The 23,775-nt window shown below is 52.1% G+C and overlaps 2 protein-coding genes across 3 annotated transcripts; one reads left to right on the top strand and one right to left on the bottom strand.

The window, feature by feature from the left end:
• Positions 1-3,917: 3,917 nt before the first annotated feature.
• Positions 3,918-6,592, bottom strand: TIMM10 (translocase of inner mitochondrial membrane 10). Of its 2 annotated transcripts, XM_073904591.1 has the most exons (4): positions 6,474-6,580; positions 6,156-6,312; positions 5,928-6,043; positions 3,918-4,205 (listed from the first exon to the last, which is right to left on the bottom strand). In XM_073904591.1, exons 3-4 carry the CDS (start codon positions 5,996-5,998, stop codon positions 4,004-4,006), a joined length of 273 nt encoding a protein of 90 aa, XP_073760692.1. In that variant the 5' UTR covers positions 5,999-6,043; positions 6,156-6,312; positions 6,474-6,580; the 3' UTR covers positions 3,918-4,003. The 2 variants fall into 2 exon arrangements, with proteins under 2 accessions (XP_073760692.1, XP_025735124.1); XM_025879339.2 differs by lacking the exon at positions 6,156-6,312 and having other exon boundaries at positions 6,474-6,592.
• A 9,635-nt stretch (positions 6,593-16,227) lies between these two features.
• Positions 16,228-22,454, top strand: SMTNL1 (smoothelin like 1). The gene is made up of 7 exons (XM_073904583.1): positions 16,228-16,962; positions 17,175-17,307; positions 17,417-17,468; positions 18,875-19,033; positions 19,226-19,340; positions 19,452-19,603; positions 22,310-22,454. The coding sequence occupies exons 1-7, from the start codon at positions 16,228-16,230 to the stop codon at positions 22,452-22,454; spliced, it is 1,491 nt and encodes a 496-aa protein (XP_073760684.1).
• Positions 22,455-23,775: the final 1,321 nt, after the last annotated feature.

Here is a 23,775-nt window from a genome sequence, read left to right as displayed (position 1 = left end):
TCCCTGCTCTGCAGGAAGCCTGCTTCTCCCTCTCCCACTTCCCCTGCTTGTGTTCCCTCTCTCGCTGTGTCTCTCTCTGTCAAATAAATAAATAAATAAATAACCTTTAAAAAAATTTTTTTAAAAAAAGAAGTCAAATCCAGATTTTTGAGAGCCATTTCCTGATTTTATTTTATTTTTTTTAAAGATTTTATTTATTTGACAGAGAGAGACACAGCAAGAGGGGGAACACATGTGACCGAGAGGAAGAAGCAGGCTTCCCGCTGAGAAGAGAGCCCGATGCAGGGCTCGATCCCAGGACCCTGGGATCATGACCCAAGCCGAAGGCAGACGCTTAACCGACTGAGCCACCCAGGTGCCCCAACATTTCCTGATTTTAAAACTGGTAATCTAGTTGGGGTACCAGTGAGTTAAAGCATCTGTCTTTGACTCAGGTCATGATGCCAGGATCCTGGGATTGAGCCCTGCACTGGGCTCTCTGCTCAGTGAGGAGCCTGCTTCTCCCTCTCCAGCTCCCCCTGCTTGTACCCTTTCTCTCTCAGATAAATAAAATCTTTTAAATAAATAAGTACTGATAATCTAGCAAAAATACACAAGGCTTAGGAGTGTTGGACTCCGCTCTATGGCAGAAAGAACCTGAACTATCCTACCACCCTTTGTATGTGTGTTCCACCTCTCCTGTACCCCCTCCCCGCTCCCCACAATATTCACGAGGGCTGGGACCAAGCAAATTCACTTTGGATACTTTCTGTAGCTCTTTGCATGTAGCAGCCGATAATAAATATTGTCGAATGAAATATGAAATTGCTGACATGTACCTCTTGAGGGAGCATCCCCACGCCCCCCCAATTCTAGAGGAGTGGTTAAAAGTGGGCTCTGCTTCTGAACAGACTAGAATCCTGGCTCTGTCCCTTGCCTGTTGTGTGACCTTCAGCAAGTTTCAGAGTTCAGCTTCTTCATCTGTAAAGTGAGAAAATCCATACCCGCTTGGGAGTTGTTATAAGCGTTAAGTGAACTAATACACTTCTTAGCACACCACTGCAACCCAAGAGCTATTCTTACTGGCTCCCGGGCACCTCTCCCCTTAATCTGTTCCCTACCACCCTCCTCCACTCCCCACCCACTGGCAGTCGGGGAGAGCCTCGGAAACCCACATCTGTCTCTTTCACTGCCAGGGTTTACATCCTCCAACAGTTTGCGGCTGCCCTGGGCAGGAGAAAATCCCAAACTCCTTAACACAGCTTCTCAGGGCTCTTTTGGAGCTCCGCCTGCCCAGCCCCCAAGTCTCATCTCTCACCACCACCTCCCTTCACACTCGGCACTCCAGGCACACTGAAGCTGTTTCTTGAACGCGCCACACCTTCTGCCACTTCAAAGCCTTTGCAAGTACTATTCCCTCCAGCTGGAACCTCTTCTCTCCGCTCCTACCACCCCTCCTAGATGTTCCCGCTAGGCACTATCAGAATTTTTGATGCTCCTTGCTAAACCCGAGGGCAGGCACAGTATCTTTCTCACCACTCCCCTCTCCCCACCAAGAGGCCGCCGGCACCCAAGGGGCAAATAGGCCTTTGTGAAACTGCCCGCGGCCCTGCCGAGCCTGTGAGCACACAGCGCCACCTGTTGACCCAAGCTTGCACTTCAGTACCTAGAAAGGAGCCTTCACTTTCTGCCTGCCGCTAGGGTCAGAGCACTTGGCTTTGAGAGTTTCCCAGGGTCCGGGCGCCTGAGTGGCTCAGTCGTTGGGCGTCTGCCTTCGGTTCAGGCCCTGTTCCCAGGGTCCTGGGATCGAGCCCCGCATCGGGCTCCCTGCTTCGTAGGAGGCCTGCTTCTCCCCTTCCCACTCCCCTGCTTATGTTCCCTCTCTGTGTCTCTGTCAAATAAATAAAATCTTTAAAAAAAAAAAAAAAGTTTCCCAGGGCTTATCCCGTGTCTTCTCACACCAAACTCAGCAGTAACAATCAAACAAACAAGCTAACATTATCAAGCACTTAACCTGACAGACATAGGCACTTTCCTAAGTGTTGCAGTTATTAACTGTTTCATTTTCACACCACTCAATCAAGGAGGCAGGTACCACTACTACCATGTTATGGATGGGGTCACTGAGGCACTCGGCAGGTAAACGCCTCACCCATGATCACACAGCTAGAAAATTCCACCCCAGGTGGTCTGGCTTGGGCAGTTTGTTGTTTTTTCTTTTGTTTTTTAACAGAGGGAGACAGAGGTAGAGGGAGGGACAGAGGGAGAGGGAGAATCTTAAGCAGACTCCATGCCCACCCTGCACAGTGCCCAAGGCAGGGCTTGACCTCACAGGCGTGAGATCATGCCTGAGGCAAAGTCGAGAGTCGGATGCTCAAACGACTGAGCCACCCCGGAGCCCCTGGGCCTGCCCTTTTAAGCCCCAAACTCGCTGCCGCTAGTGCTTCCTTTACTCCATGCCCAGTGACCTGGTGAGGTTCCATCCCCAACACCCACCTTTCTCTACTACAAAGGCACTGCCACAGTGGCATTAACGTCAACCAAAATCTCACCTGGAGGGAGCGAGCTACACATTCTGGAAGCCGCAAAGCTCTCCAGGACACTCAGGAATTCAAGGCAGCGGTCTCCTCAAGGAGAAGGCAAGAGCGGCAGTCAGCCCCCACTCCTCTCGTGAGACCTCCAACAAGCAACCAGCGCTCCGGGCCGCCACTGCCTAATAGGGCCCCTGAGCCCAGCTGAGTGGGTTAGATCAGGTATTTTCCCCCATTGAGGTGTTTTATCTGCATGCATTACATCCCTAGAAAAAGAATCTCAGGATTTTCCCTCTTGTGTGTTTTTGTCTTGTTTCTTCACAGGCCATGATGCAAACTGAGGCTGTCAGTACAATGAAACCAAACTGGCAGGAGGGGAGCAGATTATTGACATTTTTCTAGATCTTTGAGCTGTCCATCAAATCTGGGGCTGATTACTCCACACTTGTTTAACCTGCCCGTGAGGTTGACCACAAGTTTCCCGGCTCTGTGATCATCAATGATTTCAGATTCGCCAAGGTAACCATGCTTCACCATCACAGAAACCGGATGACTCTGGAGCACGGCCTAATAAGAACTTGGCGTTTGTCTCTCTTTTCCGCATTGTTAACGCTCTTGCGAACATCTGCCAGGACATTCATGTGCACCATTAGGGCGGCACGGAAAGATGGTGGAAAGAGCTAGACCGGATGTTGTATGAAGGGTGAGGAGCGCCGTCCCTGATTCAGGCAAACCGTGAATGACAGCGGTTTTCACTCAGTCTCCTCCCTGGATCACTCACATCACACATGAACCTGGTCCCCTCACGTGTTTGGATATTGCCACTTAGAACCCAGGGGTTGGCTACTTCCTTCTCAAATCCCATCTCCTGTTCACTCGTTCCTCTAAATGTTCCTTTATATCTGGAAAAATGCCCGCCTGACTCCACTTAAATTTTAGGTTGTCATGTATACAGCTCGTATCTATTGAGCACTTCCTACGTCCCAGTCATTACTCTAAATGCTGGACACATATTAAACCATTTAAACCTCGCCACGGCCCTATGATTATCCCCATTTTACAGATGAGGAAGCTAAAGCACGCAGTGAAGTGACATGTTCAAGGTCATACAGCAAGAGGCTGACCTGGGATACAACCCAGAACATCGCACCAGTCTGTGCTTTTCAACACCACGAGACTCCCTCTGCTGGTAGAGGCTGTGCCAGCCACACTGCTTTACGTGTAGTAGGTGTCAAGAAACCTGTTTTAATACACACACACACACACACACACACACACACACACACATACATGTACATACACAGTCACATCGCAGTGTGACAAATACCCCTTCTTCAACCAGGAAAGTAACTCTACCATATTCTGGGCTCCTCGAGGCTCTCCCGAGGGAGGCAAGGCCCAGCAGTCTTCACAGATGACACCCAATGGGGGCACTTTTATTAGACAAGTGGGAAGGGGCAGGGCGCACCTTGGGGTGTATACCGTCTGGGGCCTCACACGGGCCCAGAGCTCTGCTGCACCCTCTTCATCAGCTCTTCATCCTGCATAGACAACTCTGTCAACTTCTTGCCCATCCGCTCATGGATATCAAGGTACTTGGAGACACAGCGGTCCAGGCACACAGATTCGCCCTTGGACAGTTCTGCTTCCTTGTAGTGGGGAGGCACGCACTTCCGGTGACAGGCACTGGTCATTCTGGGGGGGGGGGGGGGGGGAAGGAAGTGTAAGGTCAGGTCAGCAGCATCCTGAGGCATACAAGGAACTCTCCATCATTCCTGCCCTGCTATGCTGACTTCATCTCCCAGGAAGGCAGTGTAAACCCTCAGTTTGCATTTCAACCATCTTAGGAGGTCCTTGAGAGTGCTCACCTGATCTGAGCCCATGTTTATTTAAATAGGAACAATTAGTTGAGTACTGGCTATGTTCCAGGCATCATGCTAAGTGCTTGACACAGCTTGTCATGCAGTCCTTACAATAACCCTATGAGGTAGGCACAATCATTATCCCCATTTTACAGATAAAGAAATTAAGGCATGGAGAGCCTCAGGATCATGTAAAGCTGGGATATAAACCCACGGAGTCTGATCTCGCAGCCTGCATTTTAAAATTATTTAAAAATATTTGGAAGTATTTTAATATATAGCCTCCAAGATAAACCATCAAGAGAAAATACCAGGGGGCTTAAGCCAATAAAAACAGCAAACGTGTGGACTACTTACTGTGTACTGGGCTTGATACTAAGAGCTTGTCATACGTTTCTACATTTAACATCTATAGTATCTCCACAAGGTAGGTACCATTATTATCTCCATTTTATTTATTTTTAAAAAGATTTATTATTTATTTGAGAGAGAGAGAAAGCATGTGCGCGGGCATGAGTGTGCAGGTGAACAGGGAAGAAGCAGAGGGAGAATCTCAAGAAAGCTCCCTGCTGAGCACAGAACCCAATGTGGGGCTTGATCCTGTGACCCTCAGATCACAACATGCACTGAAATCAAGAGTCAGATGCTCAACAGACTGAGCCAACCAGGCGCCCCCTACCTCCATTTTATAGAGGAGAAAACCACCAATCAAACAGCCAAGTAACTTACCCCAGGTCAAACTAGTGGTGATTGGTGCAGTTACAATTTGTTCCTAAATCTGCCAAATGGTTGTGGGCACTAGTTTGGAACTGGACTGAGGTACTGGTCCTGACATTGCTACTGACCAGCTGTGAGCCCTGAGAAAGTCATTTAACCTCTAGACGCCTCAATGTCTTCACCTTAGAATGGGACAACTAAAATTGACCCAGTGGATCATTTTGAAGCTTAAAAAGGATTAAGGCATGTAAACTGCTCAGCATGTGCCTGAAATGGAGTAAGAGTTCAAGAAATGTTAACCACAGGGGCACCTGGGTGACTCAGTCGTTAAGCATCTGCCTTCGGCTCAGGTCACGATCCCAGGGTCCTGGGTTCGAGCCCCGCATCGGGCTCCCTGCTCAGCGGGAAGCCTGCTCCTCCCTCTCCCGCTCCCCCTGCTTGTGTTCCCTCTCTTGCTGTCTCTCTCTCTGTCAAATGAATGGAAGGGAGGGAGGGAGGGAGGGAGGGAGGGAGGAAGGAAGGAAGGAAGGAAGGAAGGAAGGAAGGAAGAAATGTTAACCACTAAGTAGGCTATGTTCTCTTTGTCACAAAGGCAAACACTCAACTGTTCCTGGAACCCGACCAGAGCTTGGACTGGTGCTTCTCTTCCTGCTCAGCTACTGGCTCGATAACTGCATCCCAATCCAGATGTCCAACTCGTTCTAGTGACCCCATACCGCCTCTGCGTTAGCCCTCAACCATGAGTGTAGGTGGGGGTGGGTACCCTCCAAAAGACACCCTGAGAAAGGGTGACCTAGGATCATTCTCAAAGACAAGGGAGCGCACTGTCCGCCCTTACCTGTTGTACATATCAGCCATCATCTCTACCTCCAGCTCCGCAGCCAGCTGCTGGGCCCTGAGCGGATCCATCTCAGCCCTGCACCGTGGAAGAGATGTCCTTCTGGCTTCCTAGTCCTGGGAGCAGACATCACCGTCAGCTTCCACCTCTCCCGTTCCGTTTCCCATCCCAGGGAGGGTAGAGGATGCGGAGGATTCACAGGGCATGGGGCTGGCAGGGGTCACTGACCTCAGTGAGCTCAACCACCCCATCTCACAGATGTGGAAACGGAGGCCCAGAAAGGGAACACTGCCTAGCCCAAGGTCACATAGCATGTCAATGGAACGGCTGGAAATCGAGCCCTGGCGCCCCAGTCCCTCGTGGTCGCCCTTACCCAGAAGAAGATCTAGAGACCGGAAAGGAACACTAAACCGCGGGCCTGAACCTCCAGGGCCCCGGGAATTCGAAAACACGCGTAGCTAAGGTGCACAAGTCCCGGTTCAGGGGCTGCACCTCTGAAATGGCGGCGCCATCATCAGGGTCACCATGAGGCGAGAAGTCACTTACCACGGCCCGCGGCCAGTCACAATGCCCGCGGTGTCCCCAACTTCGGGTAAACAGTAGAAACTCACCGTGCGACCAGGTAAGATAAAGCGGAAGCACGTGGGCCACTTCCGGGAGGGAAGTCCCGCCTCTTCTTTGATCGGACTCGCTTCCGGAATGAAGTACGAACGAGGCGGCGCTGGGAAATCGGCTACCATAGAGAGGGAGCCGCCGGCCGTGGCCGAAGGCGAAAGCGCCTTGCAAATGCTAGAGAGGACGCCAAAATACCATAGAGGCTGGGCGGAGTGCAGAGCGCCTGCAGCCTGGCTGTCAAGTCCCTTGGGTTATCGCGGAGAGATCGGAGTTTAACTGTTTTGTAGAAAGGGGCCAGAGGGCACAGCGTGGTGAATCTCGCCCCCGGCCCCGGAGAGTTGACGCCCCAGCACAAACCCAGGCACGGAGAAGGAAGGACTCCCCTAAAGAGCAGTTCTGTTTGTGCTGCAAATTAAGGTCACCTGGGACGCTTTAAAATATCCCGATGCCCATACCTCACTTCATACCAATTAAATCAGAACCTCTGGGAGTAGCACCCAGGCATCAGTAAATGTTTCAGTGCCTTAGGTGATTTCTTTGTGCAGCCAAGTTTGAGAGCCAGTTCTCCAAGGGACTGTGGGAATACAGCTGCATGTAGGTCCTAAGTTTTCCCTGGGGTTGCAGAGAAGCGAGGCACGGTTCCTGCTCACAGAAAAACGAGACATGTATACAGTCTGTTTTATGCAACTTCTTCTGTTGGACGCCCTGGACCATAACGAGATGAATAGGAGCGATTTTGGCTGCCATGAGAGCTAACCTAGTGTATTTGAGCGAGGGAAGGGGAAAGTACTTGTGAACTCTTCATCTTTCCAGACTTCATGTGTTCCTCGATCTGCACCCCTACACCACAAAAACCCACCCCAATCCTTTGATTTTTCAAGGCATTTCCCAGTAAACGAAGTTTAGAAGATGCAAATTAATGGTGCAAGCATACACTGCCCATTGGCGAAGGTGGGCTGGTTGGTCACTATATGCTTCCCTAATTGCCCAAGGTTTTAATAAAAGTCAAGGTTTTAAATACTGGTCCTCATTTCTGCTCTAAGAACTCATCTCTCTCAAGCCCTGTGCCCCGATACTTTAAAATTAAGGTAGGGGTGCCTGTGTGGCGCAGTCGGTTAGGCGTGGGACTATTGTTTTCTGTTCAGGTCATGATCTCATGGTGGTGAGATAGAGCCCTGCCTTGGCTCCTGGCTCAGTGCAGAGATTTTCTTGAGATTTTCTTCTGAGATTTTCTCCCTCTCCCTCCCCCTCTTATAACCACCACTCAGATCAAAATACGATGTATTTCCAACACCTTCAAAAGTTATCTTTGGTTCCTTCCCAGTCAATACCCCTGCGCCCAAAGTAACCACTATTCTGACTTCTATTGCCATCAGTTAGTTTTGCCTACTCTTGAACTTCATGTAAATGAAGTTATACATTATTTGCTGGTTTGTGCCTGACTTCTTTAGCTCAGTGTAATGTCCGTAAGATTTCATCCATATTGTTGTGTTTATCTGTCATTCATTCTTTTTTATTGCTGTCTAGTGTTTATATGAATAAGCCACAATTCATTTATCATTTCACCTGTTGATAGACTTTTGGGTTGTTTCCAGTTTGAGGCTATTATGACAATGCTGCCGTGAATATTACTGTACATATTGGACAATATTGGACATATAATATTATGTAATATTGGACATATAATATTGTACATAGTGGACACATGTACTGGTTTTAGCTTGTTTTTTTTTTAAGATTTCATTTATTTGACAGAGAAAGAGAGCAAGAGAGAGAGTACAAGCAGGGGGAGCAGCAAACAGAGGAAGAAGCAGGCTCCCCTCTGAGCAGGGAGCCCAATGCAGGGCTCAATCCCAGGACCCCAGGATCATGACCTGAGCCGAAGGCGGATACTTAACTGACTGAGCCAGGCAGGTGCCCCTGGTTTTTGCTTTTGATAATACAGTCAACACATTATGGAATATTAAGAAATTGCATGGGAAAAGGAGATGGGTTCTTACAAGAATAATCTGCTTCCTTGATGGGATTTTTATTAGGTGTTACAAAAGGTGTAACACTTTTGACACACTGTACGATTCTGTTTAAATAATATTCTCAAGATGACAAAATTATAGGGGCATTCCCCCATCGGACTCCTCACTCAGCGGGGAGTCTACTTCTCCCTCTGATCCTCTCCCCCTCTCATGCTCTCTCTGTCTCATTCTTTTTCTCTCAAATAAATAAACAAAATCTTTTTAGAAAAAAAAAGATGACAAAATTATAGAGACAAAGAGATTTATAGTTGCCTAGTGTTAAAGTTGGGGGGGTAGGGGTGCCTATAAAGGGGTAGAACAGGGAGATCTTTGTGGTGATGGGATGGTTATCCATCCTGATTGTGGAGGGGTTTATAGGAATCTAAACATGTGGTAAGATGTCATAGAACTATACACACCATTGCTCCAGTGTCAATTTCTTGGCTCTGATATTGCATATAGTTATGTAAGACTTGACTTTCAGTACTCTCTCTGTACTGTTATGCAACTTCCTGTAAACCTACAATTATTTCAAAATAAAGGTTAAAACAATCATTACAAAAAAGAAAAACAAACAAAAAATGTACGTAAAGCACCTAGTCCATGGCAGATGCTCAGTAAAAAGAAGTCATTGTTCTCGTTCCTTTTAATTTTTAGACTTTTATTAGAGTAAATGTAAAACATACAGAAAAGTGGAGGGCACAGTATATTGAACTTCCACATACCCGTCACCAGACTTTAACAGTTGTTAACATTTAGCCATGTTTTCTTCATCCATTTTGACCTCACAGATAAAGTCCTTTTCCACAGTGCCATTTTCATACTCTCAAAATTATAGTCATTTTTTTTAAAGATTGTATTTATTTGAAAGAGAGAGACACAGTGAGAGAGGGAACACAAGCAGGGGGAGTGGGAGAGGAAGAAGCAGGCCTCCCAAGGAGCAGAGAGCCCAACGTGGGGCTCGATCCCAGGACAACTGAGCCACCCAGGCGCCCCAATTATAGTCATTTCTTAATGTAATCTTATGCACATATTCAATTTCCCCCAATTTCTCAAAAACGGCCCCCCAGTAGCTCAGTCGGTTAAGGGTCTGCCTTCGGCTCAGGTCATGATCCTGGGGTACTGGGATAGAGCCCCGCGTTGGGCTCCCTGCTCAAGAGGCAGTCTACTTCTCCCTCCCTCTTTCCCTCTGCCCCCCCCATTTGTTCAGGCGTGCGCGCGCGCTCTCTCTCTCTCAAATAAATAAATAAAATCTTTTTTTAAAATAACCCCTTTTGGGGTCCATCTGGCTGGCTCAGTTGGAGGAGCGTGCAACTCTTGATCTTGGAATTGTGAGTTCAAGTCTCATGTTGGGTGTAGAGATTACTTGAAAATAAAATCTTTTTTTAAAAACGGCCCCTTTTTTTTAAGATTTTATTTATCTGTTTGACACAGAGAGAGAGAGAGAGGGAACACAAGCAGGGGGAGTGGGAGAGGGAGAAACAGGTTTCCTGTGGAGCAGGGAGCCCAATGTGGGGCTCAATCCCAGGACCCTGGAATCATGACCTGAGCCGAAGGCAGACGCTTAACTGACTGAGCCACCCAAGGGCCCCCCAAAATGGCCCTTTTTTATATGGCAAGAACACTTCACATGAGATCTACCCTCTAAGCAAGTTTTTAAGTGCACAATGCTGTTTTGTTAACTGTATGCACAATGTTGTATAACAGATCTTGGGGACTTACTCATTTTGAACACCTGAGACTTTATACCCATTGAACAACTCCACACTTTTCCCCTCCCCGCAGTGCCTAAGGTAATCACTGTTCTTACTGATGATGATATAATGGCTATTATCTACTATGAGACTGTGTCTTTTCTTTCCTATACTTACAGAGTTGGCGATTTGAGAACCCATAAGTAGGAATTTCCAATTGTTCCTATTAAGTTTCTTCTTGTAAAACAAAAACAAAAACAGTTTATACAGCCCCAGCCTTCCAAGATCTCTTTGGAATCCAGATACGTCGTCTAAAGTTGCTGACCTCTGTCAGCACCACCGTGAAGCTCTGGCCTCTCTCTCTACCATGATCCACCCATTCCCAGCCTCCCAGGCTCCAGAAAGGGAGTTGTGTATTTGCTACTCACCATGCATCAGTACTGTCCTCTTGGATGGGACCCCAACCCCATAGAAAGGGATGCAGGATTGTCACCCAGAATCTGATATGGGCCCTGACCACTCATAAGAGGAGAGAGACTATGAAGACGGTCTAGGAGGACTCCCTGGAGAAGAGCAGGAGATGAGAGAGCAAGAATGTCAGTGGCTTGAACAGAAGGGTCATCCTAGTGGTTTGGAGACAAAGCTGGCTCAGTCTTGGTCATTGTCATCCTCAATTACCATTCCTCACCACGTCTCCTCACCACCCTCTTGCATCTGGCTTACGGCGGTAATGTCCTGACTGGTTTCCCCACCTCACTTCATGCTCCCCCCTTAGTCTATTCTCAAAATGACAACCAGAATCATCTTGTCAAAAACTAAAGTTAGGTCATGTCCCTTCACAACCTGAAATGTTCCACTGGCTTCCAATCAAAGAGCAAAAGTGAACATCCTGACAGGAGCCTCTAAGCCCCACAGGATTGCCCCCGCCATGACCTTCTATTAACTTATTTATTTATTCCATATATATGTATGGAGCACCTCATGTGAACCATGCAATCAGGCAGGCCCTGGCCACATAGCCATGGGCATGGGAGATAAAGTCTCTGCCTTCGGGGATCTTAGAGTCCAGCGAGAGTCAGATAATAAGGAAATGAATAAGCTCACTTTGGATTCCAGTAAATATTATGAAGAAAATAAACCAGGATGAAATGATGGAGAGGGACTGAAGCCACACAGCCCTGAGTGTGGAAAGGGATTGATTTATTTCAGACGCAGGAAGGAGGCCAGTGTGGCTGATGTGGAAGGAACGGGGGAGGTGGTTGCGGGGAGTCCCAGGCTCTCTAAGCGATAGGGGTGTCCCCCGCACCCATTCTCCCAAAGTAGTACCAGTCTGAGATCACAGGACACAGAGAGGAGGTACAGATTTGTTTTCCTGAGCAAAATCTCAAGTCAGGGGCGCCTGGCAGGCTCAGCCGGTAGAGCCTGTGACTCTTGATCTCAGGGTTGTGAGTTCAAGCCCCATGTTGGGCATAAATATTACTTAAAAATAAAATCTTAAAGGGTTGCCTGGGTGGCTCAGTTGCCTTCAGCTCAGGTCATGATCCTGGAGTCCCAGGATTGAGTCCCACATTGGGGTCCCTGCTTGGTGGGGAGTCTGCTTCTCCCTCTGACCCTCCCCCCTCTCATGTGCTCTCTCTCTCTCAAATAAATAAATATTTAAAAAAATAAAATAAAATCTTAAAAATACATCTTAATTCGGTATGAAAAGTTCAGAGACTCCTATGTACCAGTCACTTCAGCTTAAAACAGAACTCGGTCTTGTATTTTCTAGACCCTCAGCCCAGTGCTGCATCGGCTCGAGCTGTGCCTCCTCACCTGTTCGACACCCCCCCACATCTCTCCGTGCTGTGTGAGCCCCGAGACATCCCCCTGTGGGCAGCTGTTCTGTTCACCCCCTCTGCAGCCTACCCATCAGCAGCTGTTTCTGTCTAAGGAAGAGTAAAGGACTATTTAAAGGAATATGGGGTGGGGGCGGGCAAAGGGAGCAGAGGAGGCCTAGTCTGGGCTCTGGATGGGCAGGCGAGGCCAGAGGGCTGGTGACCATCTTCCACATGGGCCTGCAAATGGTTTTCGGAGTCACCAGGGACAGGCGAGTACATTGGGAAGAAAGGTAGCCACAGGATGGATCCCGCCGAGGTCAGGGCAGGAAAGACGGTCTGTGATTGAAAGGTGCCACCTGTCAGATCTTCATGGGAAATCTGAGCCTCCTAGGCCAAGGGAAAGTGTTGTACCAACAGGGCGGTAAACAATGCTCTTCTTCGGCTGAAGGCTCTTGAGGGGGGGGTGGGGCGGGGTGGAAGGGGGGGAAAGGGGGAGGCGGGCAGACAGAAGAGCTGGGGGCTAGAGGCCACTGGCTGGGGCTAAAGGCAGCCTGGGAGTAAGGCCACTCAGCTGGAGGAAGGAGACAACTCCAAGCCCCCAGGCAGAGGCCCCACAGGTAGGAGAAACCCCGGGTCCCTTTCTAGGTGCCGCCCTCCAGCTGCCAACCCCTCTCCCACCTTCCAAAGGCTGGAGCCTCCATGCAGAGCCCCAGAGTTGGAGAAATCCAGGCTCTTTGCTAATTCTCTCCACCTCTCTGTCAACTCTCTTTGGATGCCAGAGGTCAGGGACCCAGCCCTAGGGTGTTGGGCAACTCAAGATCACCTACAGAGTAGCCTGCAGGTGGCCATCCCGGGAGGACCTGACAGGGGCAGAGAGGGCCTTGGGAGTCTGGTCTGGTCGGGGTGGGAGGCAGACTCTCTAAGCAGTTGAGAGTGACTTCTCCAAGGCGGGGTCACTGGCTGGGATGGGGGACGGCAGCAGCCTCAGGACCACCAGAAGACAAACTAGGTGTCAGGGGCCCGGGGAGGTTTTAACAGAACCATCAAGTGTCATCTACACTCTCTGGGGCTTGGAACTTGAGCTCCTGGGTTCTTTTTCTCCCAGCCAGCCAAGAGAAACACGGAGAGGGAAGGAGCTTGGTCTGCAGTGCTGCTCTGGATACAAAACAGGGTGCCCGTAGGCTTGCTGGGGAGGAAGGGGGAGGGGAGGTGGGGAAGGAGGGAGGGAGGGAGGGAGGGAGGGAGGAAAGGGCTAGAGCCTCGGAAGGGACACTGGCTGAGGAGCTGGTGGGAGCAGCATCTTTGGCACAAGCGCCTGACCGGTTGTCAGGAGACCCGGATTCTAGGTATGGTTGGGCCCTTTCATTGTCCTGTGACTTTACTCAAGGGACTTCAAATTCCTAATCTGTAAAATGGGGCCGGTAACACTGATTGCAAAGGGCCAGAGTGAGGAATGAGTGAGGTCTTGCAGGGCACCGCGGGGTAAGCTGGAAACCTGCTAGAGAATCGTCAGTGTCGGGGTGGGTGGTGCCAGCCCGGCTTCTCACATTTTGGGGTTCCTCACTCCTTATCTATTTATGACAAGCCGGGGGGGGGTGTGTGGAAAGCTGAGGTGATGAACATGCAGGACGGCAGAGGGGTGTGTGTGTGTGTGTCTGTGTGTGTGTGCGTGCGCACACACACATGCACCTGCCCTTCCTTCCCTCCCACCCCCACCCCCCACAGAGTGTAGCATGTAGCCGAAGGGAAGGATGGCGACTGCGCTCTGCTAAGTCTTAGCCAAGCACCACCGCACCTTGAGGTATAAAAGGGGCTTGTTGTCATCTTACTGCCGTTCAGTCCTCTTTGCCTTGCCTTTGACCTCATGGCTGGGTCAGGGCCAACATTAACGGGCAGAGGCCAACCTACAACCACACAAGCTGCTCCGTACTGAGGGCCCCCTTCAGGGCCCCTGGCTGGCTCAGCCGTAGAGCACACTACAATAAAGTCCTGAGTGCCCCCTTCATGCCAGGCACACCTCAAAAGACTTTCTATGCATTGGCCTCCTTAACCCTCTAGCACCCTACAGGGTGATTTCTATCTCTACACATCACAACACAGGGAGGGCTGGTAGCTTGCTCAAGATCACACAATTAGCAAACAGTGGGAAGACTCCCACAGAATTGATGATTTTCACCACTGCTCCACACCACCTTCCAAACACGAGCATGGAGTTTGGGGTTGGGTGGATCATTTAGGCCAACATCTGTCATACTTGCTTCTGGGAAACGGGGCATTGCTCAAGATGGCGGTAGGTGCGTCTCAGGAAAAGCAAAGCAAAAAGAAAAGAAAGCAAGAAAAAATAAATCCATGGTCGAATAAGTTTGGGGAACAGTGAGTTAAATAAAGCCAAGCAAAGTTAAGATTTCTTTACTATGGAGTCTCTAAAATCCCCTTCCGTGCTAATGAAGTTGAGTATCTCTAAAATGGTAAACAGGAGGCTGTTCTGGAACAGCCGTAGCCAGAGAATGCATTTCCCTGACCCCAGCTCCTATTAATGTCTTAGGAGACGCTAGTTTTCCACAGAACAGTTTGGAGAATCTGATCTAGACCAGTCCTGTCATTGTCAGTAGAAACCGAGGATTCGAGCAGCAAAGGACCGCTCAGGTCTCAGAGTGAGCGACTAAGAGATGGGGGCCGATCTGGCTCCCCGGCCTCCTGGCTCCCCGCTGATGTGCATTCCATCCCCAGCTGGTTAGCTCCCAGCTAATACATTGCCGGAGCTGCTGAACCATGAAGGGGCTCTGGCAGGAGGGGTGGAGTTGGAGGAGGGTATGAGCATCTTTGCAAATCCCAGCCTGCTTCCTCGGAAACCGAAACCCAGGGACCTCGGGGACCCTGGACTGGGGGCAGCAAGACCCGAGTGGATGGCAGGAATGGAATGGAGTCCTGTTACCAGTCTGTCTGTCTTCCTGCCTCTGTCCCAACTGCCCAGGTGCTCTGGGTACTGTCGCCCAGAATGATGGCACGGCAGAGGGCAGGAGGTATTTTTAGCCGGTGACAGGAGTACCTCCTCTTACTGCCTGAGTCATGCCCTGAACACTATTGGAGGATTGTTTTCTTTGTAAACAGACACCCAAGAAGGGCAGGGGGATGAAGGAGCTACTCCTGCTGGGAGTAGCTCCTTCCCCCCACCCCGGGCCCCCCGCCCACCTGTCTTTGTAGATGCTACCGTATATACAGTACTCGAATAGGAAAGCTCATGTCAGCGTATCATGACCTCTCCCCCCCCACCCCCCGCCCCATGCCTGGCAGTTAGAGGGTCAGATTTCTCTGGCAGAGGTTAGGGAGAGTACGTTTTGATTCTTCACCAAGATAACCTCTCCCACGTCCAGGCCCTCCTTGTCTGAGAACCACTAGCAGAGCTGTGACAGAGTGGTGGCGGCTGGTGAAGCTGGAAGAGCCCCAGAGACCAGCTGGCCCAGGGTTTCCCGAATTTCAGGCATTTTTACGCCACCCCTGGGGATTTAGGCACATCTGCGCCACCTGTGTCCTGCTTTCCTGAATGCCTTCCTTTGAAGTAACTTATTTTTAAATTCAACAAATATATTTTTAAAAGAAAGTTTATATCACTATTGGAAATGGAAACTCAAGATCACTGGCCAGAAATAGAAAGTAACCGTAAAAAGAAATACAACGGAAACAAAGAGGTACTATTAGGTTCGATCCGGATACTCCTGCCTGCCCCTGAGGCTAGCTACCACCTCCCTGAAAAAGGGAGAAGAGCAACTGCTCCACAGGTGTTCCCGAAGGCCAGGATCCCATTCTAACCATTTCATTGGCTTAATCAGAAAGAGACAAAATCCTTGAAGAGGCATTACGTGACCTAATGTGCTTTAAAGCCCAAGCCACAGTCTGCAGAGGGCTGTTAGGTGAACACCATCCCAGGGCAAGTCAATGTGACCCAACACCTCACCTTTGGGGAAGCAGCGCTGGACCCCTTCATTTTACCGCAGGGAACGTGGATGCTCCTGTCACATGTCCAAGCAGTGGGGCCGAGGGGGACCCAGGACTGAGCAGCAGGCCTCCAGACTCTCAGGGCTCTCTGAGGGCGGGGTGTTCACCTCACGCAGGAATGGGGCATGACATGACCAGGTCTGCTTGTTTCCACTTTCCAGAGATGGAGCAGAAGGAAGAGAAGCCCTCTGAGGACGGGACCACTGTCTCCCCAACCCCAGAGGCCCCGGTGACGCAGGGAGGTGGAGCCTCTGCAGAAGAGGCCAAAGGTACAACCCAGCTGAGCGTCAAAGAGGGGCCTCCGGATGGAGCAGGAAAGCAGGAAAGAGCACAAGCCGAGGACAGCACGCCAGCTGAACTTCAGAGGGAAGCCAATGGGCTGGATGAGGCCAAGGTGGAATCCAAAACGGAGGCTGAACTTCACGAGGAGGACGGCAGGGAGGGAGAGGACACAGAGGCTCCTCAGGAGATGACTGATGGAAAGGAAGAGACCCAACCTGACCCCAAGGAGGCTGAGGAAGCACAGGGGACCACGCTGGCCTCTGAGAAGCAGCAAGCTGATGAGAAGGAGGCCAAGCCCCAATCTAGGGAGGAAGCCCGTGTGAATGATGAGGCTGAGGCTGAGCCCAAGCAGGCTGCTGGGGCGCAGGAGGCCAAGACTGGAGCCAGGGAGGCTGATGGGAAGGAGGAGGCCACAGTGGCCTCTCAAGAGAAGAGCAGCAAGACAGAGGAGCCCGTGGCTGAAGCCCAGAAGAAAGCCAGTGCCCCAGAAGCCAGGTCAGACCTTCAGACGAAGGCTGCTGTGGAAGGGGAGGCGGACGCTGAACCTCGGGAGGCTGACGTGAAGGAGGAGGCGGTGAGTAAGGCAAAGGAGAGGAGGGAGGAGGCCCCCCACAGTGTTCTGGAGTCCCCTGCACCCCAGGAAGTAAGCCCCCCACCCCTGGCTTTATTCCTTTGGGAAAGTCCAGTCTTCCCAATGACATCGAGAGCCTGGGGTGGGGGTATAGCCCCGTGGCCCCAGGCTGCCTTCCGGCTCTTCCTGAAGTCCTCACAAAACCTCAGGCAGGTGCTTGTGGGACCATGAGCCCACACAGATCATGTTCATTCCAGGAGCCAGGTAGTCCCAAGGAAGAGCAGGACCAGGGTGTGGAGAGAGAGTCAGAGGAAGGAGCAGGAGTGATTCCCAGCTCCCCTGAGGAATGGCTTGACAGCCCCACAGAGGAGGGCAGTGGCCTCCGCCCAGGTGAGTCCAGGGGGCCGTGGGGTGCTGTGGGAGCTATTCTGAGGAGGTGTGCAGACAGCATGTCAAGGTAGCTCCAGCTTCCCTCCCTCCTTCCATTCCCTCCCTCCAGATGGGTTGGGTCCAGACACAGCAGCTTCCGGAGAGACCAGTCCTTCAGCCAGGTAATGTCAGAATCGGGGGCCCCCATTCCAACTCCCTCTACTGCACGCTCCCTTCCAAGTCTACCATCGCCTGGGCCTGGGTCTCCCTGGCGCCTGATCTAGAGATATTCCAGGGTTCCTGGCTTTCAGCCCCCTACCCCAGGGCAGAGCCCAGGAAACCAAAGAAGCCAGAGGCTGGGAGCAAAGGGACCACTCCCGCTCCACCACGAAAGCCTCCTCCTCAGCGTCCTTGGCAGAGCTTCACGGGGCTCCTCATCTTGTCCCTCAGCACGTTTCCGTGGCGTCAGCCCTGCCCACAGAGTGTGAGCAGAAAGCCCAAGTTCAGAAAATGACTCTGCCACTTACCAACTGTGTGGCCTTGGCCGTGTCACTGTTCTCCTCTTCTATGAAGTGGGCCCCGTAATCAATACCTACCTCATAGCGTGAGGCTTATATGGGATAAAATGTATAAAGCACGTGGGGCGCCTGCCTGGCTCAGTTGGTAGAGCATGCAACTCTTGATCTCAGGGTCGTGAGTTTGAGCCCCAGGCTGGGCATAGAGATTACTTTTATAAAAAACAGTATAGAGCCCTGAGCACAGTACCTGGTACCTGGTGGGTGCTGGGTAAAGCGAGAGCCTTCTTCTTCTTCTTCTTCTTCTTTTTTAAAGATTTTATTTATTTATTTGAGAGAGAGAATGAGATAGAGAGAGAGCATGAGAGGGGAGAGGGTCAGAGGGAGAAGCCGACTCCCCGCCGAGCAGGGAGCCCGATGCGGGACTCGATCCCAGGACTCCAGGATCATGACCTGAGCTGAAGGCAGTCGCTTAACCAGCTGAGCCACCCAGACGCCCGAGAGCCTTCTTGCCAGTGTATAACTTGACTCATTGGAGGAATCATCCTTTGTCTTGACCCGAGATTCACCTCCGTGCCACTTTCTTAGGGAAGGATAGTGGGTGCATGTTCACTCGGGCCGTTAGGGGGCAGGCTCAGCTGGGTGCTCTCCACTCCCCTTCTTTCTCGAGCCTTAGAGCCACCGTGTCAGGGAGCTCTTCTTGTCCCCAGTTTCCAGATGAAGAGGCTGAGGCTCAGAGAAGTGACATGACAGTCCCAAGATCACACAGCAAATAAGAGGCAAAGCCAGGATTCAGATTCAGGTCAGACCTCAGACTTGTCTTAGCTCTGCCCACACATCTCACCAGACCACACGCTCCCCAAAGTTAGACTGAGCCTCAGTTATTCGGCCTCGATCCCCTCCCCGTGCTGGGCACAGAGGAGAGGTGTGCCCGGAGTGGGGGCCACAACTTCATATGCCTCTTTTGACTGCAAGGAGCTCTCTCGCAGCCGGCCCCCTGCCTCCTGCCCCCTCCTATGCCCTGGAGCGGCTGGTCCCAGCCCTTCTCACACTGCTCTAAACCTTCTCCATAGTGAGTCTTCACCCAGCGAGGTGCCCCAGAGTCCCACAGAGCCCCCTCCCTCCCAGGAGAAGAAGAAAGAGAAGGCACCAGAGCGCAGGGTGTCAGCCCCTGCCCGGCCGCGGGGGCCCCGGGCACAGAACCGCAAAGCCATCGTGGACAAGTTTGGCGGGTAGGGTGCAGGCTGGGCTGGGCTGGGCTTTCCGCGCGGAAGGGTCGCTTCTCGGTGGGGAGGCCTGAGGGCGTGGGAGCTGCCCGGGCCCAAGTGGGAGGACTGATGTCTGGGGCGGGGGCTCCTCCCCCATGGGGCGTCCTGTGGCCTCTCACCTCTCTGGCCGGGCCTTCTCCATGCCTCCCCTTGCAGGGCAGCGTCGGGCCCCACGGCCCTGTTCCGAAACACGAAGGCAGCCGGGGCAGCCATCGGCGGTGTCAAGAACATGCTCCTGGAGTGGTGCCGGGCCATGACCAGAAACTACGAGGTGGGCAGGGAGCAGGGGCCGTGTGGGGCAGGGGACCCTTCCCCGGGGCGGCAGGTGGCGCAGAGCTCGAGGGGCTCACCAAGGCCTGCTCTGGGCCCCGCTCACCGGCAGCACGTGGACATCCAGAACTTCTCCTCAAGCTGGAGCAGCGGCATGGCCTTCTGCGCGCTCATCCACAAGTTCTTCCCCGACGCCTTTGACTACGCTGCGCTGCAGCCCACGCAGCGCCGGCACAACTTCACCCTGGCCTTCTCCACCGCAGAGTAAGCCGCAGCGGCGGACCACATTCGGGGGGTGGGGGGGGGGGGGAGGAGGCTGGGGGGCCGCGCACGCGCGCTGGATTCACATGGGGCGGGGAGCGGGCTGGTCATTCGGCCACACGGTCACGCATCCAACAGACGCTTTTCGATCGCCAGGAACTGTGTCAGGACACAGCCGTGGGTGAACTGGGCAGAACGCCCGCTTGCCGTGGCTTAGAGTCTAAAGGGCGAGACGGATCATAAACACAGCCCTCCGTGTGAAATGTAACGCGGGGCGCAGGGGGCCGTGCCCTAAAGAGAACGCAGGCAGGGCAAGCCGTAGAAGAGCCGCAGGCCTGCCGTTTTAGACACGGTGGGCGCCGAGATTTGGGGCCACAGTCTGACTCTGCCATTTCCTCGCGGTGTGATCTCGAACAGGCTCCTTTACCTCTCTGAGCCTTCACGTCCTGATTTCTAAAATGGGCACGTTTACTCTTCTGCAGGGCTACTGCGAGAGTTAAGTAAATAATTAGGTGAAGTCTACAGCAGTGCCTAACCCAGAGCAAACCTCCAAAAAAAGAATCTGAGCTGTTGTTCCTATATGATGATGGATGATAGCAGTTTTTACAATAATTATTCATCACTTTGGGGGATTTCTTGCTGAGGCTTGCTCGGCTGAATGCCAGGGGTGGTGGTGGTGGTGGGCTGGAGAAAGGGGTACTGGAAAAGCAGGAGTGTGAGGAACAGTGTGGCCCAAGGAAGAACCTGAGAGGCAAAGACGCGGCTGCTAGGTGGTGGTGTGAGGGGAGGTGCGCCCACCACCAAAGTACCAGAGCCAGCCTCAGACGGAAGCCTCTGTCTCTACCTACCCTGGAGGCCTGAATGCACTCTGATGGCCTTAGGGCTCCCAAGGAGCGCATGCCAGGAGCACCTCTTCTCTCCAGGCCCAGGGAGAGGCTTCTGAGCCATCTGGTAGAAATGGATTATGCAGAGGATGTTGCCCGTGAGGTCAACTCTGAGGCCCCAGAGTGGACAGATGAGGGCACCTCCAAAGCCTCAGGACAGGGAGGGAGTCCCTGGGGATGTCAGCAACACTTGGGGCTGGAACGCTGAGCCCGCTGGTCTAGCCCAGGCCTGGCCACCAACCTGCAGGGAAGCCTGGGGCAGCACCGTTCCCCTCTCTCGCCCTGCGTGTCCCCCTGGGGCAAAAGGGGAAGATGGATGTGGAGCTGTGCTTTGCAAATGGGTTTTTCTTTTTTCAGCAGATTCCTCAAACAAAATATTAAGTGAATGCCCGACATATAAAATAGATTACAGGGGGACCTTTTTATTTTTTTTAAACTTTCATTGAACTAAATAACACTTTTCTTATGAAATGTACATATTGCTTCAAAACAGTAGCTCATTCCTAGAGGTTGGACTTCATGGCTGTAACTTGTATGTAGTGAAACTGGTACAGAAGGCCCAAAGCATGCCTTAACCCAAATGAAAATTGTCTGTAGCCTGGATGACGTTGGATAAAGTGACCTGTTAAGAGGAATCATTACAACCACTGGCCTCTAGGTTATTTGAGCTTATCACTCTTCTCAGCCACCTGCTCATGGTTACGATCTAGTTTTTGCCAGTAATTGTATCACCTTCAAAATGTTGGTTTCAGACATTGAGCGCTCTCTCCCTGTCCCCACCCCTCCCCTCTCTAGCTCACTTAGGTTAGCAGCCCCACTCCAAGAGATTTTTAACCCCATGGGGACTTCGAATCCGGTAACCTCACCATTTTCCACTTTCGGTCAGCTTCCTTATGTCCTCACTCCCCAGCTTCGAGTTCATGGTCTATCAGTATCATCACTCACAAGGGGACCTTTCTAGGTTGGGAGGGGTTCCTGGAGCACACCAGCTCCGCACCCAACACCCTTCCCAAGATGCTCCCTGAGGCACGTGTACGGGGCCCTAGGGCACCAAGGATGCAATTTGAAAACCACCAGACTTGATATTCCAGAAGACCCCTTCCAGTTTTGCATTTTCCTGCCAAGGGATGGAGTGAGCACCATGGGGTGGGAAGCCGAGGGGGTCAGGAGTGCGAGGTCCTGCTCTGGGTTCAGAAGCACCTTTAATGATGATGACAAGCCCCATGAATTGAGGGAGATTAGGTGCCGGGCGTCCTCCTAAGAGCTTTCCTTGGATCGTCTCATTCTATGTTCTTAGCAGTCTTAGAGGGCGGATGAGTAGTGAGGTCCCTCGATGTCCTAGGTTCATACAGGAGGTCCTGGCAGAGCTGTGACATAGATGTGAAACTCCCAGTAGAGGCTGAGAGCTGTAAGTGAACGCCAGGAACCAAGTGTCCCTGGCCCGCAGGACACAGGTCATTGTCCTCCTGCAGTTGCCCTGCCTCGGTTCCAAGCCAGGCAGAGCCTGGAGGAGGCAAGATGAATAATCAGGCGACGAGGACTGGGCTGCCAGGAGGCATCAGGCAGCAGTGAAAAGGGAAGGCTGTTGGTAGGGATGCGTGGGGCCACAGGATGGAGGAGCTGACCTGCAGAATTTGAATCTTGCCCCTCAGTCTTGCGTTTGAGTTTGGACTGTCAGGGGCTCGGTGACCTCATCTGTACAATGGGTTGGTCGGCCTAGATGACCTCTCCGCTCCAACATACACGATTCTCTGGGTTTCACCCTGGCTGGTCTGCGCCCCTCCCCCTGGCCCCCGCATCCTTCAGGTTTGGCTCTACCCCTCAGGAAACTGGCCGACTGCGCCCAGCTGCTGGAGGTGGACGACATGGTGCGGCTGGCGGTGCCTGACTCCAAGTGCGTCTACACCTACATCCAGGAGCTCTATCGCAGCCTTGTGCAGAAGGGGCTGGTGAAGACCAAGAAGAAATGAGGAGTGGACCGGCCCTGTGGGTGGAGGTGGGCAGAGCTGGGGCTCGAGCCAGGGCAGGTGGCACAAGTCTTAAATGCATTAAAAGTACTTTTTATAAAATCCTGTCTGGCCCCTCAGTGCACCCTCCATACACCCCCCCCCCCCCCCCCCCCCTTCGAGACCCCCCCTGCCCCCTCGGCCCCCCCCCCCCCCCCCCCCCCGCCCCCCCCCCCCCACTACGCAGCTGTGTGACCTTGGGCCAGTGAGTTAATCTCTCTGAGCCTCAGCTTCCGGTCTGAACAGGGATAACTGGAGTTCAAACCTGATGGAGGTGTTGTGAGGGTTGAATGAGATAATGAAACAAGCAAACAGCCTTGCCTGGTGCCTGTCACTTAAGTGTTCCCTAAGTGAGGCCAAAAGTAAATGCATTCGTACATTTCAAGCCATTGGTGGCGCTTTTCCTGATTCTCTTCCCTCTTTCCACACTTCTCCTAGATTAGATGCTGGGATAGAAGATTCTCTGGGAATCACAAGCTAGGTCAGCAGGGCCTGGGGTGATACCGTGCACTCTGTCTCTTACAAGCAGCGGCCTCCCAGAAGCTTAGACTGATGCTCCCTGAAGGTCCTTCCTTCGGGTTAAGTTAATCCCTCTGTTTGGGCTGAAGTTCTGGCTTGCTTTTGATTTTCCATTGTTCGTTGGAGATGCTCCCCTGAGCTGCTTATAATTTCCTGCTAACAGGCCTGTCTGCCTTTATCAGCCATTCGGAGCACGTGTGCTGACGAGAACAGCTCATGAGAAACATGGAAAAGAAAACCAGCCAGCTTGGCGCTGCGGCCGAAGGTGTGGATCCTGCCCTGACTGGCAGGGCAGACCCGGCCATCCACCGAAGCACTCTGTGCCTCAGTTGCCTCGTCTGTAAAATGGGGGTGCTCCCCCTGTGGACGGGTTGACAGCCTAGTCCCTTACGGGCAGTTTTCCCCACAGCGTTTGGGGTTACATGAGGCTTGAAGCCCAGCGAGCCGTCCATTTTAGGGAGCAGGGTCACACCTTGTAGTAGAGAGCAGCTAACCCTCAGCCTCACCTTCTCCCAATGAAACCACCCCATCCTTTCAACGAACACTCAGCCAGCCTCCAAATTCATCTGTGACTTTAATGGGTGGACAAGCAGATGGTTTCTGTGGTCCCCCTGGACTGGAAGCTGGGGGGGACACTCCTCCCAGCCTGAAGGCTAGCCCCCAGAAACCAGTAACCTAAGGGGATAGCAAGTGGTTTTAAAACCATGTAGTCAGGGAACACCTGAGTGGCTTAGTTGGTTAAGCGTCTGACTCGTGGTTTTGGCCC

Source organism: Callorhinus ursinus, unplaced genomic scaffold (genome assembly GCF_003265705.2).
Source record: "Callorhinus ursinus isolate GAN/ISIS: 27379988/994484 unplaced genomic scaffold, GSC_fseal_2.0 scaffold21, whole genome shotgun sequence".
In the NCBI taxonomy this organism is placed as follows: Eukaryota; Metazoa; Chordata; class Mammalia; order Carnivora; family Otariidae; genus Callorhinus; species Callorhinus ursinus.
The sequence above is the reverse complement of the archived record's forward strand: the minus strand, read 5'-3'. Positions and strand labels throughout refer to the sequence as shown.